At 31.7% G+C, this 17,518-nt stretch overlaps 1 protein-coding gene across 5 annotated transcripts; it reads left to right on the top strand.

Annotated features, from left to right (window-relative positions):
* Positions 1-1,520: 1,520 nt before the first annotated feature.
* Positions 1,521-12,323, top strand: wech (tripartite motif containing 71 protein wech). 5 transcript variants are annotated; one of them, XM_085661440.1, is made up of 9 exons: positions 1,521-1,665; positions 1,922-2,095; positions 3,887-5,063; positions 7,606-8,022; positions 8,235-8,492; positions 9,131-9,445; positions 9,567-9,857; positions 10,431-10,997; positions 11,125-12,323. In XM_085661440.1, the coding sequence occupies exons 4-9, from the start codon at positions 7,660-7,662 to the stop codon at positions 11,704-11,706; spliced, it is 2,376 nt and encodes a 791-aa protein (XP_085517566.1). In that variant the 5' UTR covers positions 1,521-1,665; positions 1,922-2,095; positions 3,887-5,063; positions 7,606-7,659; the 3' UTR covers positions 11,707-12,323. The 5 variants fall into 5 exon arrangements, with proteins under 5 accessions (XP_085517566.1, XP_085517565.1, XP_085517564.1 ...); XM_085661439.1 differs by having other exon boundaries at positions 3,887-5,027; positions 8,235-8,555; positions 11,125-12,321; XM_085661438.1 differs by having other exon boundaries at positions 8,235-8,555; positions 11,125-12,321.
* The last annotated feature ends 5,195 nt before the right edge of the window (positions 12,324-17,518 follow it).

Here is a 17,518-nt window from a genome sequence, read left to right as displayed (position 1 = left end):
CGGATTTACAGTATCTGAAACAGTACCTGAAACTTTACCTTGTACAGTACCTGAAAACATTATGGGAAAAATTATTATTCTGGATATAGTTTTTTTCTCCCCCGTGAAACTAACAATATGGAAGATTATTTATTAAATATTAATATCATTTAATGATTATTAAAAAATTTCATCGATTTATTTATCAATTGTAATTCGAAAGTTAGCAAAAATTTGAACGAACTTCGTATTAAATTTTACAAAATTATTTGAGAATAGTCTTTTTGGTGTTTTACTTGTCACGTTAAAGGTACATTTAAATTTGTGAAAGTTTAAGGGAAACGTTTGTCAGTTAGAGAAATTTTAATCCTCTTGAAAGGTTTTTGAAAGATTGTAAATCAACTTGTCAGGTAAAATTTTTCTTAAAACTAATCATTTTCTTTTTCAAGGACATCCCTTACATTTCTCCGTGGACTTTTCACTCATAGAATACACATCTTTGTGTGTAATCTAGAAATTTTTCTGCTGTTTAAGATAGCTTTAAATGAAATTTCAAAATTATGTTTTTGTTATTTTATTTATAAATGAAGAGTCTGAAAAAAATCATATATTCTTTTAAGTGCACGTATTATTAATAAGTCATTGGTTGATAAGTCAATACATTGGAAAAAGTATGTAGTTACGAAATAACATTTATTTCGTATATTCAACGAAGTAAGAAAAAAACTTTGTACACTGAGGGTATGCCAGGTGTACAATAATATCTCGAAAATTTAGGAACGAAGGAAAAATAGGTAAAGCACCCCGTGGCGCAGGCAATTTCCAGCAAAGGATCATTGTTCGTATTTTTGGAGACCGTACAATGTACGAAGAAAATAAAATGTATGTACGCGAGAAGCGTTTTTCATTTTTCTAAAAATCCTGATAAAAATATTAATGAATTAGAAACTTTAAACGTGCCAAAATTTTATTTACTATACACATTATTATTATTATTATAATTATTATTACGGATTAACAGAAAAAATATTATCAATGGATAGAAATATTACGAAAGATTTCGTAGTTTCGTGTAAAAGTCTTGTATTCGTGTTTCTTCAAAAATTCAACACGTGCAAAATTGAGAAAGAAAGAAAAAAGAACTGGTCGTTGCAGAATTTACAACGTTTATCGAAAATCCCTTCCCTTTTTTCAGCACTCGTGCTATGTCAATAGGAACAATGAGGTACATCGGTAATACGGTGAAACGGCCTAGCAACAGGGATTTTTCAAAATTCCGTTTCAAATATTATTTAGAAAACTAACGAAACATAATTCTCGTTCCCGTATAGAAAATAACAAGAGAAGATTTTAATATTTCTTTATCTACGAAAAGGTAAATTCTATATTGTTAAATTTAAATGGTATAATAATTAATGAAAATCTTTAATCTAGTCGATGATTCAAATATTTTTGTTCTTGACACCAAGCTTAAAGTAGACATTTTAATCGTAGATCTTTTGTAACGCAGACTTACAATGAGCTAAATGTGTTAAGGAATTCCAACCCCCGTCTTGCGAGATATGGAATCTGTTAGAAAAGTGGGATCATCTTATCATTTTATTATCCGACCGATCTACTGTTCGTTCCAATTTACTTTTGTTTTTATCTTGGGAAGTCAACGTTCCAACGTTACGATGTATTTATGTATGTATATTATAAATTTATCATTTTCTCACATATACATATTCTTAATACTTATTTACTTTTACACTCGTGTACTTACAGATTTTCTTTAAGACTTTTCACTTTAAGAAATTTCAGTTAGATTTTTGTCAAGAGAATTACTCTTTGCAAATCACCCGAATTGAGAATTTAGCAAAATCATGTTTAAAAAAAAAATAAAAAATAATTGTTTTGCAAAAAACAAACAATAAAATTGATATACGTTCTTGACTCTTAGGGCTTAAACGTAAAAGTGGTGCTGTTGAAACGAAACGACCTGTAGAGATATCTATATATATACACGCGGCGCCCACGTTTCATGCGCGGGCGTCGCGACGGAGGCGTCGTACTACGTAGTTTTGCACTTGCGGTGACCTTGGGAGCACCCACGTATCAGGGAGAGAAAGAGGGGGTAAGGATATTCGTTCATCGACGTTCCCATTCCCTTTTGCCCCTCCTTTACCCTATCATTGAGATACGCGACGACGTACAACGCACGTACCTACCACACACACACACACACACACACATACATCTTCTTTCTTTCTTTCTTTTCTCTTTTTACTTTACAAGATATTACTGTATTCGATATAATATATAAATATATCTATACGTTCCTCTAATTGGTATTTTGATGATATTGAGTAGATAAATCTTTTACGATGATTTTTAATAACATTTAGTTATAACATCTCCCTTTATTCTTTAGAAACATAATTATCGTACAATATGAAAATGCTCGTTCAATTGTGAAAGAACAAAAACAAGATTTTCTTATCTGATAATATTTCTTTTTCAACTTCTATTTATATATACACACACACGTATATATATATATATATATAATATTTTTCTTGATTGTTACAAACGGTATATACAAAGAAAAAATATATCTTGTTAGAATAGTACTATGTTATCTCGCTTAAACAAAATTATTAGAACGTTATCTTATCTTTTACAGATACTTTCACCAGTTAATTTTTTCGATAAGATGTATCGGAAGTAAGAATTTTATAAGAATTTTTATAAAAATTTTTCTTCTGAAGATGTTGAAACTTAAGAGCAATTATATAAGAATATTTGTCAGAAAAGAGTCACAGAATTTAGAATGAATATTCTCTTTTGGAAAAATTTTTATCTCCCTATCGAGAGAACAAGAGGGTGAGAGAGTGAGAGAGAGAGAGAGAAGGAGGGAGAGAGAGAGAGGGAGAGAGAGCTAGAGAGAGAGAGAGAGAAGTGAGTGTACGTCTGATTACGTTTATTGATGCAGCTTCGTGAGAGCTCTCTGCGTTTCTGTGCATAGAGATGAGAATACATACACATACATGTACATACACATAGGTTTATATCGTCGGCGTACGAAAGTTCACCACCTGTATCCGATGTCGCGTGCGCGCGCGTGCTCACCCACGCGCACCTAGTGGTTGGTAGCAAGTAATAAGGGGTGGAGAGGAATATGGAGAAGGGCTGACGCGATAGATAGAAAGCAGGGAAAGAATGTGTTTCACACGGCTCGATCGTTAAAGCGGTACACAGTACCACCCCACCACGTGGCCGTGACACATGTACAAGTCCATTCATAAAATTATACGTCTTACTATTAGAATCATTTTTTCTAACGTCGATTCGTTGATTAAGTTGAATAAGAGATCGTAGAAAGGAAAGAAGTTCTAATACAGATACGAGTCATACTATAATGTTCGAAATTGATGATAAAAAGGAATTGTAAGAATTTTTACATTATATATATATATACATATATATAACGTACATATATGTATATATATATGTATGTATATTGAATATATATATATATATATATATATATATATATATATATCAAAGCCAATATTTAATAAAATTTACTTAATGTATATATTCGGATGAGTAGACTTGTAAAAATGAAGAAATGTGATTTATCGAATTGACTTTGGACGAAGTTCGGCCGTTTTAAGGAAAAACCGCAGCATTCCACGAGAAGCAAATAAAAGTATAATGTCCGAGGCTGCATTGAGCGACGCTTCCATTCATGATATCCTGACGCAAGCGCTCTATCGTAAAGCCGCATGGCGAATGGCGATGTGAAAGGGGTTAGAGGGGTGACTTGCATCTCCGACGTAATCGAGAGAATTGTAAATTAAATTCCTACTCTCGAGCGTCCACATAAAACGATACATTTCAATGTCTTTATGAAATTTTACAGATCTTGAAACAAATCAAAGGATCAAGGACGAAGATTGATAAGTATTGGGGAACGATTAAAAAATAAAACAAAAATATATTTGTGCTTAATGAGCAAAGATTCGGCAGATAGAAGAATAAGTATTGACGCTTTTCATAAAATTTCATAGAAAGGAGATTTTTTGATATTCTGACCGAAATGTTATATGTTTATATATCTATCATTGGATATCAATTTGATCGTATTTATTAAGATGGAGAAAGAACGAGAAGTGTGATTTTATCGAAATACGACGAAGGGTTCATGGGATGAGAGCAGAAAAAAATATCAGTTCGTGGAATCCTTCTCAAGGTCAATACATAAGGGTTAGCGAACAAGCGATGCGTCCATGGGATAAAAATAAAACAGCTCGTACATGGAAAAAATATCGTCAGTCCGAATTGCAAAAGAAAAGTCAATTGAATATAATCATATATATTAAATAAGAAATCTCGTGGCAGGTCAATTGAGGAATGTTGGTAATTGAGGAATGAACGTACATAATGCAAATTGTTGGACTCATTTAACATTGTCAATGTGATGATAAATAGAAAGAGAAAAAGAAAGAGTAAAAGAAGTATAGAAAGAAAGAGTCAAAGAGATTTCGAGGAATTCGGTGGCCTGACAGTGGCGAACATAGCACAATGGGGGTGTGGATTAGATATACGCATATATAGAGAAGGGAGAGAGACAAAGAGGGCGAGAAAGAAGGGGATGCGCTTGCGCGGCTCCGATTGGTTGAACGGGAATCGAGTAGTGGGGGACGCGGGTCTTCAAGCTCGGTTAAAACTACTGTAGTAGACGAATTCGACTTTAGTGCGGACGGAAAGCTCGAGAGGTGCAAGATCTTCTTGTATTTTGTGAAATACACGTGGAGGAAAGGGAACAAGTAGCAAAATTGAGAAAAAGATTAGTATTTTTGTTGCCGCCAAAAACGCAAGGCCTCTTTTTTTCTCCACAATTTCTATCTAAAATTGTGTTAAGAGAAACGCGTTCGCACTATATGTATATATGTAAATATCTGTTTATAAGTACGATAACATATATACAAGATCATCGGTGTCGTCAACATCAAATGTTTATGCTGCTGAAGTTAGACGGTGCTCGACATCAGGACGAAACGGTTAGTGTGTTATGAAGTCTTCTATAAATCTATAAGGTATTTATATAAAAAACAAAAAAAAAAATATATCATATCAATAAATATAGAAATATCAATTCTTCTATCGATATAATATCATTTAAAAATGTTCATTGTTTTACAAATTTATTTCGAAGCTATACAATGATATACGGTAATTTTATGAAAGTCCTTGTTAAACGTATGGCAACTAATTCGATAGAAATTTAATAAAGAAAGAGAGAGAGTGAGTGAGAAAATAATTTTCAGCTTTTATTGCAAACGTAGTTTTTTGTGTGCTAAGGTATATTTATCGAATTATATTGAAATTCGAATAACTGTAAGAAATTTAAAAGCCATTCGTCAACGTGCGATGTTACATCAAATAATTCACGAAAATGACCAACTTCATCATTGTTATTTCTGTAACATTATGTTCGCTTAAAAAAACAAAAATCGAAAACGAATAGAGTCAAGTACATACATATGTTTTACGTACAAATAAGATGTTAAAATGCCATCCTTAAATTATTCGATATCGAAATGATTCTTTCTCGTTAAAATTTGAATTTGTTTTCTTTATACCTTTAAAGGACACTATCTTAATATTTTGATATTTGATCTTGTCGAACAATGAATAGGTTTTCATGTTAACCAATTGTTTCTTCAAACAAAATTCGAACTTTTTCTTGGAAAGTTCTTTGGAGTTGGAAACATTCCAAAATCATTCAAACGAACTTGTCGAAAAGATTAAAGGAAATGGATATATAGATGATACAGAATTAAAGGATTAATGTGTAAATTTTCAAAATGTACAAGTATAATAATTTTTTTGTATAATCTACGATATAAAAATCTTTCTGCAAAAAGAAGTTTTGGCTACTCGGTATCGTAAAATTCCGTTAGAGTTTTTATCTTTTTATCTCTCTCTCCCTCTTCCTCTCTCCCTCTCCCCTTCTTTTTTCCTTCGGGTTTTCTTTTCACGAATTCACATAGAAAATTCACCTTTGTACGAACGGGTCGACGATGGTTACTTTCAATGGTGGTAGTGGTACATAGGCGCACGTGCGCCACAAGGTTCGCGCGCGTGGGCGTTCTCTCCCTCTCTCCTTTCGTCTCTCTTCTTTCCTCCCTCCCTCTCTCTCTCTCTCTCTCTCTCTCTCTCTTTTTGCGCGTAAATGCGAGGAACCAAGTGGTTCATGCGCGCTCGCATTGCTTCAAAACCACCCACCGCCACCACCGACCCTCTGCGTAGGTATCGGACCTTTTACTTTCTCCTCCTTTCTGACCCTCGAGAGGAAAAGCAGGTCTGACCTTGGTCGCCATGGCGATTTCAAGGATACCACCCTCGAAGTGCCACGAAGTATCCGGAAAATGAATAATTCTTTTTTCTTCTTTTTTCTTCCAACTTATACTCCTCTTCGCTGCTCTGCTTTCTTTCTTTTTTTTTTAATTTTTCATGAAAAATCGCATTGCTATTTCTTTTTCTTACTTCTTCTTACTTTTTATTTCGGTCGCTTTTATCGGAATTATTAAAACGAGAGAGAGAGAGAGAGAGAGAGAGAGAGAGAGAGAGAGAGAGAGAGAGAGAGAGAGAGAGAGAGAAATTACTTGGATGAATCATGAAAAGTGAAATTTATTATTGTCTATAACGGATCACATGTAAAGTAATTAATTAATATTTTATAATCCTCGTTCGATTTGAAATTGATTAATAATAAATGATAAATATAATAATTCGCCGATTCGATCTAATTAAAAGTAGAAGGAAAATATTCTTTGATAATGAATCTTCGATAAGTCGACCAATTCGACAATTGATGTTTTGCAGCGATCGGTCTAATTGGTAAGATCTACAAGATCAAGGTCCAGAAAGATTTATTTCTATTTGTATCATTCATATCGGCTTGTTTTATTTTCATTCAATGAGAGGGGAAAAGGAAAATTTCGTTTCGTTCTAAATCCTATCAATTTATATAGGTTGTTATTATTGTAAGGAAATCAGAAGTAAAATTTTCAAACAAATTGGATCGTTGAAAATTGATGTAATTATTATTTTATTCGTGTAAAAGACAAAACATCTTTTCCGGATATATATCAATCTCGGGATAGATTCGAGCAGCTGAGGGACGAGAAAGGGACCACGGAGGCTTTCGTTCGCGAAAGAGATATATATGTATCTACGCCGATTTCCCGTGGTTATTGATTTCCGTGGGGTCCCATGAGTGGAAGCGGGACCCTATTTCTCGATCCCAAGAGCAGAAGGGTATTCTGCTTCCTTGTTGCACGAGTAGATACACAGACAGTGGCCTTGAACCAGCTGCGTATAGCTGTCCCGATTTCAAAACTGGAACAAACAGTATCCATGTGATATCAAGATATATCTTTTCAAATGTTGACGTTTCTATATTTTACGTTTTAATTGAGTATTCTTTTGTTTATTTATTTTCTTATCGGATAAACAATGAATTAATGCATTTGTCATATGGTCCTGAGGAAACAATAATGAATTCTTTCCTTTGAATGCGTTAAAAGGAAAATGGAAATAAAAAATCACAATACTGCCCCTCTAATGTTTCAGATCTGAAGAAAGCAACGAGAAAAAAAATTATTGCAGATTTTTTAATCTATCAAGATGAAACGTAGTCAGAATTACAATCGTGGCATGAACTTTTTTGGAAGATATCAACGGGATCAACAACAACGACGACGACAACAGCAACAGCAACATCAACGACAACATCAACGACAACAGCAACACCAACGACAACAGCAACCACAACAACGACAACAATTACAGCAACAACAACAGCAGCAGCAACAACAGCAGCAACAGCAACAACCACTACCACAGCAACAGCAACAACCACTACCACAGCAACAGCAACTACTACCACAGCAACAACTACTACCACAGCAACAACTACAGCAGCAGCAAGCACAACAAATAAAACAACAGTCGCAGGAACGCAACGTCGACATGAATGCATTATGTCTGGTATATAAGAAACTTTAAACGCATTAAGAAAAAGTTAACTAATCTTTTAGCTGACTTTTTAAAGAAAGAAAAGACAACAAATGATAGCTCATTATTATTTTAAAATTGCCAAACAAACGATTTTTTAATATTTTTAAACATATTTTTTTTAAATATTTATAAAACAAATTACATTTCTTTTTCCTTTCTATAATACAAACTATTTATGTTAGTTTCAGTCCGGTTCGGAAAGTCCAGCAGGTACATCATCAGGAAGTAGTTCAACTTCTCAAGGGTACAACAGCCAATCACCGGATGATTTAAACGTCGATTCGTTGATTAGTAGCCTTTTACAGGTTGTAAATGGTGATAATTATAACGTCAGTCCTATCTCTAACAACGTTAGTTTTCCTGTATCAAGAGACCTCACAAATAGATGTAGAGACTGCCCAGATGGGTCCTGCGAATCATGCTTGATAGGACGTCAATCGGTAAGGGGAAACTCCTCTTACTTAGAACTATGTCTTTCGCTTAGCAACGTTTTGGTGGAAGTGGTGCGTTGGAACAATTTTTTTTCTTTCTTTTTTTTAAATTTTCCTTATCAAAAAATACCAATTATACGGAATAATTCATGAATTCTTTTGTAAAGAATTATTTACAAATCAATTGATTCATATTTTTATATACAGTCTGTCTTCCATACTTGTATGTGTGGCATGTAACATATCATCAGGGAAGTGCGTTTACAAAGTCGATTGGAAAATATCGCCGATAGATGGCATGCCGATATACATGAGTTTAAGAAAGATAGCCTATCGCTAGGGGCGGTTCTGAAATTTGTAGTTAAGACATTTCGTAACTAGATGATATCTTGAAGTCTCTGATCGATCATTGACTTTGCTCAATGAAGATCATAGAAATCTGTAGAAGCAACTAAAATCTTTAAGAAAAAAGTAATATAATGAATGACATGTATTAAACTAAATAATACTTGAATATACGTGTTCGTATATCGAATAGATGTGAATAACGATTCTTTGAATGAAAATTATCAAATTATATTATATGCCTGCATTACTTATTGTTAGCATATTCATAATGAAATAACAAATAACGATTTTTTGTGCAGGATCACTTGGACTTTAATTCGATACCAGAACGAAACACAATCCAAAATGTACAAGAAACCTCGAATTTAGCGCTGATGCCCGTGCCACATTTTCAAAGAAGGCCAGTAGTCCATTGCGAAATTCATGCAGCTCACAAATTTTACTGTCAAACTTGTAGTCAATCCTATTGCGGAGAATGTGGTGTCTATCACAATGGACACGTGACGATAAATGTGGCGGAAGCGATGGAAAGTGCCACGGCGGAAGTTAATCGAATAATGAACGAAGCCCGAGGTGGAATTAATACTATGAGACAAGATTTGAACTCATGTCAGGTATGTACAATCTATAATAAAAATTATAGTTATGAATTGTTTCAATTCCTAACATTGAATTATTAAAGAAAAATGACTCGAATCAAATTTGATTAGAACTTTATTATTTTCATTGTAATAGATGGCTGCTGAGCTGCTAGAACGAAAAGCAAGACAGGCAACAGCTGACGTGATACAATGTGTAAAAAAAATAACAAGTGCTTTAGAGGCACGTGAAAGGGAATTGTTACAGAGAATTGAAGAGGCAAAATTATTAAAATTCTCGGCATTGAAAGCGAGAGACGATGGACTCCGGATTGGAATAGTCCAATTGACGAAAACCATGAAGAAACTTAGCACAGCGGTTGAAACCTATACAATGGGCAATAATCCAAGAGAATTGATAATCAGCAAGGATATGGCGGCATCAGAGGTATTAAAAAATAATTTAGGAAATAACAAATATATATAATAATTAGAAATGGATATTATAATGTATAAAATAATATAAAGATGTTGTGCCCATGAAAGTCATTACGTAGAATCGTGAGATTCGAGGATAGGTTGTGAGCAACGATCTTAGCAACGATTGAGAGATACTTCAATTCGGAAATAGAGAAGTTTTATAGATAGATTTATTAATATTTTTATGAAAACTACATAATGCTCGTGATTTTTCTTTAGACCGTTTGAAATTCCATTGCTAACTGAAAACAGCTTTTTCCGACGAGTCTCTCTCTCTCTCTCTCTCTCTCTCTCTCTCATCATCCACTTGGGAATTCTTTGCGTGATGTTTCAAGTTGAACGATGTTTATATAGCGACACGTGTTGGTTACAATTCGAAGTCAAAGTAATCCTTAAAATGCTGTTCGTCAGAAATGCTCTGCACCAGATCACATGCGATACACCTTATCTATCTGATATCTTTGTTCAATTTGATGATTTGCGGCACAACAGAGATAATATTGTAGTATATTATTAATCATAGATTTTATCGTACCTTCAGATGCATAAAGTTCGTCAGATTCGGCATAATTTACCCCCGGCACAAGAACCCTGGATAACATTTACTGGATCATCATCTAACACGATTCAGAGCCTTATAAACCTGGGCTCGATTGTAGTGAACAATCCAGGCCACATAGGTGATCGTCGATCTTTGAAAGGCCGTGGAAATTCACAAATGTTACCACCATCATCACCGTTTCCTCGATCGCCTTCAAACACTATAGTTCCTATAGCACGAGGAAGGCCAATACCAATGAATGATTATCCTGTGACAGTTTGGTTTGGATCAAATACTCCTAACCGCCCACCGCAAATAATTGCAAATAATGGCGATCCTAGAGATAGTCTCTGCAGACCTTGGGGTGTTACATGCGACAAGGAGGGAAACATAATCCTAGCTGATAGATCTAATAATCGTATACAAATTTATCGATTGGACGGTACCTTAGTCAGAAGATTTGGTACATACGGTACTGGTCCTGGACAATTTGATCGACCTGCTGGTGTAGCAGTCGATGCACGTCGACGTATCGTTGTTACTGATAAAGATAATCATCGTGTCCAGGTACCATAAATTTTATCGTACAATAATAACAAAGTACAGTATGTTAACTATACTGTATTTACATATAGAGAAGATCTCTAAAACTCAAACACATATGCACGCTCGCATGCTCACTTCACTATTCTAGATCGTAACGATGGAAGGTCACTATATAACGAGCTTTGGCGAGAGAGGAAGTCTATGCGGTCAATTTAACTACCCATGGGGTGTGGCAGTAAATTCCGATTGTCTAATAGTTATTTCCGATTCAAGAAATCATCGTCTGCAAATGTTCAGTCCAGAAGGTGTTTTTCTTCGTAAATTTGGACATGAAACGAATCCTAGTATGTGGAAATACTTCGACTCGCCTCGTGGAATAGCTTTCAATCCGGAAGGCAACGTTGTCTGTACGGATTTCAACAATCATCGAATTCTTATCATCGATATTGACTTTATGAACTCTCGCATTCTCAATTGTGAAAACATCAGAGGTCAAAAACCATTCCTCAGACCACAAGGCATGGCCATAGATGATGACGGTAACATCATTATTTCTGATTCAAGAAATAATAGAATACAGGTATTTAATTCTTCTGGAGCCTATAAATTTACAATTGGCAATTTCGGTACAGGATTAGGTGAAGTAGACAGACCATCTGGTGTTGCATTATGCCCAGATGGTAGAATCGCAGTCGTAGATTTCGGTAACAATCGGGCCATGTTGTATTAAAATGAATTTTGATGAAACACGAGTATCAAACACGAAGTGTAGATATTCTTACGTATATTCCTCTCTTTCTCTATATATATACACACACATATACATATATTAGATATATATATCATAAATATCCAAAAGAGGATACAAAAGGACCGCGTTTTTGTTCATTCGCGAGACATTAGAAGCAATATTTTCGTACTAATTGTATATAATATGATACGGGAATACATGGATGTTCCTTCCTCACTTTCGGTGCCAAGATACGAGTACAAAAAAAATAGAGAGAAAAGAAAACTAATCTTCGGTTTCAGAGTGTTCGAAAAATATGCTATTAGCCGGTTTATTATGCTTCCTATATACATATATATACATATATATATATATATATATATATATATATATATATATATATACACACACACGCGCATACACAAACACATACACAAACAGATATATATATATATATTGTTTTAAAGCGTGCACAATCGGGTCTTAGAACTCCGATCAAATATATTAAAAAGATATGAAAATATCACAAAATATGTCAAAGAATGATAAAATATTCAAAACAATAAGTTCTTCTCAGACCTTCTTATGATAAAAAAGAGAACAACATAAAGAGATAATCGTTATTATTTTGCGTGTTTTCTTTTTGTTCTCTCCTTTTTTTTTTTTTTTTTTTTTTTTACATATTTTACTATAAAAGTCATTCGATTCCAATTATTTATTTATTGAAGAAAGCTGATTGTTTCATATGTTTCGGATATTTTCGTTATTTTTTAATTCGTATTTTAAACAAATTAAATTTTTACGTAATCGTAAGTAAAAGGAATCGAATTTTTATCTGTCTACTTTTATAGCAAAAAAAGCACATTTTAACTGGAAAACGACACATAAACGATATGTTGCTTATCTTTTTATATTATCATAAAAAGGGTTAAGGAAACTTTTATTGTTTTGAATATTTTGTTTTTCTTTTACATCATAAAGATTATCATAAGAGAAGGTTGGAGAAGTTATCGATAGATATTTAGATGCAAGAGAAGGATAACAAAAATTTTACATGAGATAATGATTATTGTTTGTTTTCAATATAGTCGTATAACGATGAGACGTCCTTTATTTATAGAACAATTACGAACATACAATGCATTTGAAATAATGCGTTGTGCAATATATGTTTAATGACGACCTTCAAGGAAGAATGTTTCACTTAAATATTTATGTATGTTATTTCATAATTTAAATAACATTTTTTTATTGATATTTTCAAAATATTTGGGATAAGAGTAATAAGTAGATGTATGATCTCTCCATCTTATTTTATTGATATCTCCGAATTAAATGACTTCTTTTCATTCCACATATCGTAAGTTATATATTTGCAAAAATATTTTTAATTATTTGCTTAAATCAATGATGCGCATTGTGAATTATGAAAAATAATTTAAATAGAAAATTGTGATGAAATAAGATCGAGAGATTGTATATCTACTTATTACTCTTATCCCAAATATTTAGAAAATAGAAGATTTTATTTCGATCGTTCACAATTTCTTGCTACATTCATTTCGTACAATTTATAGTAGTGACACGATTAACAAAAATTAATCTCCTACATATCAAGCACATTTTGCTGTACTTTATGCGATTTGTCAACAATTTGTGTTAATTCACTTATGCATGCACGATCTTTTAAAGATCGAAACTCTTAGAGTCGAAATTTTTTATTGATTATTAATATCATACCGGACAATGAGAAAAAGAAACGAAACTGCGTCTGTCGTAAGTATATAATTAATAATCTTTGTTGAAAAAAAAGAAACTAGAAAGAAAAGAAAAAAGAACAAAATATGACAAGAGGCCTCTGAAATAGTATTAACATTTGCTTTATTTTGTAATCATCAAAGGTCAAGTCATCGATTATATTTCACACCAGCATAAGACTGAAGTAAGACTGATTTAAGAAAAATAAAAAAAATAAAAAAAATAAAAAAAATAAAAAAAATAAAAAAAAATAAATAAATAAAAAAATAAAAGAAAATAATAAAAAAAAAAAGTAAAAATGAAAAAGAAAAGTCCGGTATTCTTCTGTTGATATGTTGTGTAACATACGTTGTGTGAAATTAGGAATAACATAGAACGAACAAAAAGATAAAAGGCAAGATGAAATTAGAAAAAAAGAGAAAAAAGAGGGTGGAAAAAAAGATTATCACATTATCTCGTTTGCTTTTATATATTATTTCGATATTTCTTTTTTTTTAATTAGCATTATGTATATGAGTAATTATATTATTTGTGTAATTGTTTTGTGTTTAATCCATTTGCGTTATATTCTTAAATACACAACGGACTACATAAATTAAGGACGCTCAACTAAGTTGACCCGTATCATTATGCATAGACAAGTTTCTTATTGCTTTCTGTAAAAAAAAAACATTTAACCAATCATATTACATTTGAGCAAGATCATAATCTTTTCAAGCAATCATAATCTGTTCTAGTGCATGTTTCGTTATTTTCTTTTTTTTTTTTTTTGTTATAATAAAAATTATATTTATGCGCTATACTAAAACCGCTACAGTATTAAAAAAAAAAAAAATGTTGTGTATGTACCTTATCATTGATTTTAATATTTCTTTACTTGTGATCGTTATATGTAATGTTTATATTCCTTTTTAATTTATTGACAATTTGTGATATATATTTATGATTTATAAAATTTTCTTTTTCTTTTGTTATATAAAGAAACGATTTTTTGCACAAAAAATGCTTGCAGGTCTGAAGAAAAAAGAGACTTTAAAATTTACTTTGAACTATGTGATATTTCTAAAATCAAGTGAAAAAAATTTTTAATTGGTGACACGAAATTTTAAAAGTTTTGTTTAATACTTTCATTGTTAATTAATTTTTGAAATGTCACTTTTAAATTCAAGTACCGAAAACGGTGCACGTTACAGTAAATTCACACGGTTCAGACTTTTGCCCGTACCAGCGTCAACCGACGATGCTAAATCTGCTGATAAAACAATGGGATCGTATTTTATTTGCGACCGATTCGCATTTTTTTTATCAACAGATGCAGTGTCATCGATCGATGCCGATACGGTCAAAAAACCCGAAACGTGTGAATATTTAGAATTTAATAAATGTATACAAATTTTCTATTTTTTCTATAAAACGTGCAATATAACAAAAAAATAAGTTTATTCCGCATTGGGGAAAAAAATGCAGGAATAAAGAAAAAATGATAATTTTTCAAGATTTCGGTTTATTTTCACTTTATTGTGATTATTATTTTCATTAAGTCCATGATAATTTTCCTTACTAAACATGTATTCTTTACAATTAATTTTTGTATCAAATGTATCTTTGTGTATTAATTATCTTTTTTTTAATAAATTATCTGTATGATCATTATAATTTTCCTTTTTGCTTGTATGTTGCTTTTCTTTTTATTCTTTTCCACGATAATGCAAACATTTAACCACCCAATTGCAAAAAAATTTGTGCAATTAAAGAAAGCTGAATTGTGCAATCCTGATTTCTCCTCATTATGCCGTACATGTATCATTATCGGTATACGGCTTAAAGTGTTGTAAACATTATCATAAAGCATGCATTAGTGATACCAACAATTGTTTCCTTGCACTTTCCCTGTCGCAGAGAAAAATAATACTTTATATGAAAATGAGATTTAGTGTGCGAGGAATGCATTAAAATGAAATTTCTGTTTGAACGTTTATTCCGAAAGTGAGACAGAAAAAAAATACTTCCATGCACGACCCGACACAGTTTCATTTTTACGATTTTATTATTTGCGCCTGACGATTATTCATAATAAAATAAGAAATCTCATTGTACGAATTTTTCGAAATCCAGTAATAAATATAAAAGATATGTGATCAAAAGTCACTTAGGAGACTCTAAAGAATAAATAAGATAAATCCGATAACACGGGGCACTTATTAAGCGCTTTTTATTTCTCTTTGTACTATCGCTTTTAAACATATATATCAGTTTCTATAGATGTATTCTCAAGTTAGATTGGTTGTTACATAGAGAAATAAAAACACGTCTATATTAATGTTTTTCGATTTTGATCTCGCTTAATCCACTCTGCAAGAGTGCCCAATAATCAAATCAAGGTATACAATTGGAGTTTAACAAAGCGAGTATAACAAAAGAATATTTCTAAAATTAAGTTTTGACTGATATATAGTTTTCAATAATTTTATTAGAAATATATTTATCCCTCGTGCGCGCGCGTATTTACTTTACGCACTCAAAAAAATATATTTTTCTTGAAAATCCCTTACGTCTTATTTATTAAATATGTTATATATCAACCATGAGCAAATATTTATTAGGTTTTCCCATTTTAATCATTTTTTGCTTTACTTGCGATGAGCGTATAAGCAAAAGTCAAATATAAATTATGAAAATATTTCTTCCACGTATAACATACTTGAAGAAAAATGTCGATATATACATTTTTTTATCTCATTTTTTCAAACGAATTTAATACGCTTTCCAAGTAGAACAAAAAAATGATCAAAATGATGTGATTAATACAATCGAATAGGAATTTGTGGTTTACTGATATATAATATATCCAATGCATGTATATAAATAAGATAAAGATTTTCAAGTTGCGTTGAAATTAAAAAAAAATTGCCACGAAAACCAAGGAATGAATGTATGTAAAACCGATGATCAGTATTTACATTGTTGATTAAAAAATAGAACACAAAAAAGAAAAAACAGAAATAGAAAAAAAAGTATGAAAGGAAAGACTACTATTAACCTCTTCGGTACTGCTATTGTTCGCCGTAAAGTATATATTTATATGACAGCTCGAGAGCAAACATAGCATGTAAAAAAATACTTTCTTAGATAATACTTCATCTAATATAATTAAATAATACTTAATAATACTTAATTATATTAGATTAAATATTATTTATAGTAGCTCGTATAATATAATGCCTTTATACGTTTTTGTCACAAACAATTGCTCTGCATTTCTTTCCTCTTGGTTTTGTTATTGTTATAAAACCGGCAAATGTTTTTCGATAATATAATCTTTTTATTTCGATTGACTGTATATATATACATATATATATTTTCTAGCTTTCGACTTTTAAAGTTGACTATAGTATCGAAGGGGCTAATGAAGTTATTTATATCGATTAGATCTTAATTCGATTAGCACGTTTGATTAAGGCCAAAAAAAGGATGTTTCTTGCCAAATTTCTATATATATATATATATATAGAAATTTTATATATATATATATAGAAATTTTATATATATATATATATATATATATATATATAAATAATATATATTAATAATATAATATATATTTATATATATATATATATAAAGTATTAGATATTAAATGAAATTAAAAAAATATTATACATTTTACATAGCAAGTGCAAAGGCAATGCGGAGACTGTCTCTCTGTTGGCAATGCGCAACTTTTATATTATTTATGTGTTCCTAAGAACCTGTACTTTTTCTTTTTTCTCAATTCAAGCAAATATTTATAATTGTTCGAATAATATTTTTTTATTTATTATTTCATTTAATATATGAGACTCATCACAGATGGGTAGGATGCGAATGAGTTATGACCTGCCGAATGAAAGTCGAAATGCGCGCCATATATTTTAATCGATGGATGATTAAAAGATTTTATGTAAAAGAAAATTTTGAATAAAAACGAGAAACGTATGTGACGTTAGAATCATAAGAAAAATATTTTACACGTAAAAACGAAGAAAAAATGAAAGCGAATGAATGAAAATGTTAT

This window comes from Vespa mandarinia, chromosome 15, assembly GCF_050613455.1.
Source record: "Vespa mandarinia isolate Hongniang chromosome 15, ASM5061345v1, whole genome shotgun sequence".
NCBI lineage: Eukaryota > Metazoa > Arthropoda > Insecta > Hymenoptera > Vespidae > Vespa > Vespa mandarinia.
Note: the sequence above shows the minus strand (reverse complement) of the source record. Positions and strands in the feature narration are given on the sequence as shown.

Coding starts and splice junctions, on each gene's coding strand:
- wech (XM_085661439.1), top strand. CDS start 7,660: ATGAAACGTAGTCAGAATTACAATCGTGGCATGAACTTTTTTGGAAGA. Junction 8,556..9,130: donor GCAACGTTTTGGTGGAAGTG/GTGCGTTGGAAC, acceptor TTTTTTGTGCAG/GATCACTTGGACTTTAATTC. Junction 9,858..10,430: donor AGGATATGGCGGCATCAGAG/GTATTAAAAAAT, acceptor TCGTACCTTCAG/ATGCATAAAGTTCGTCAGAT.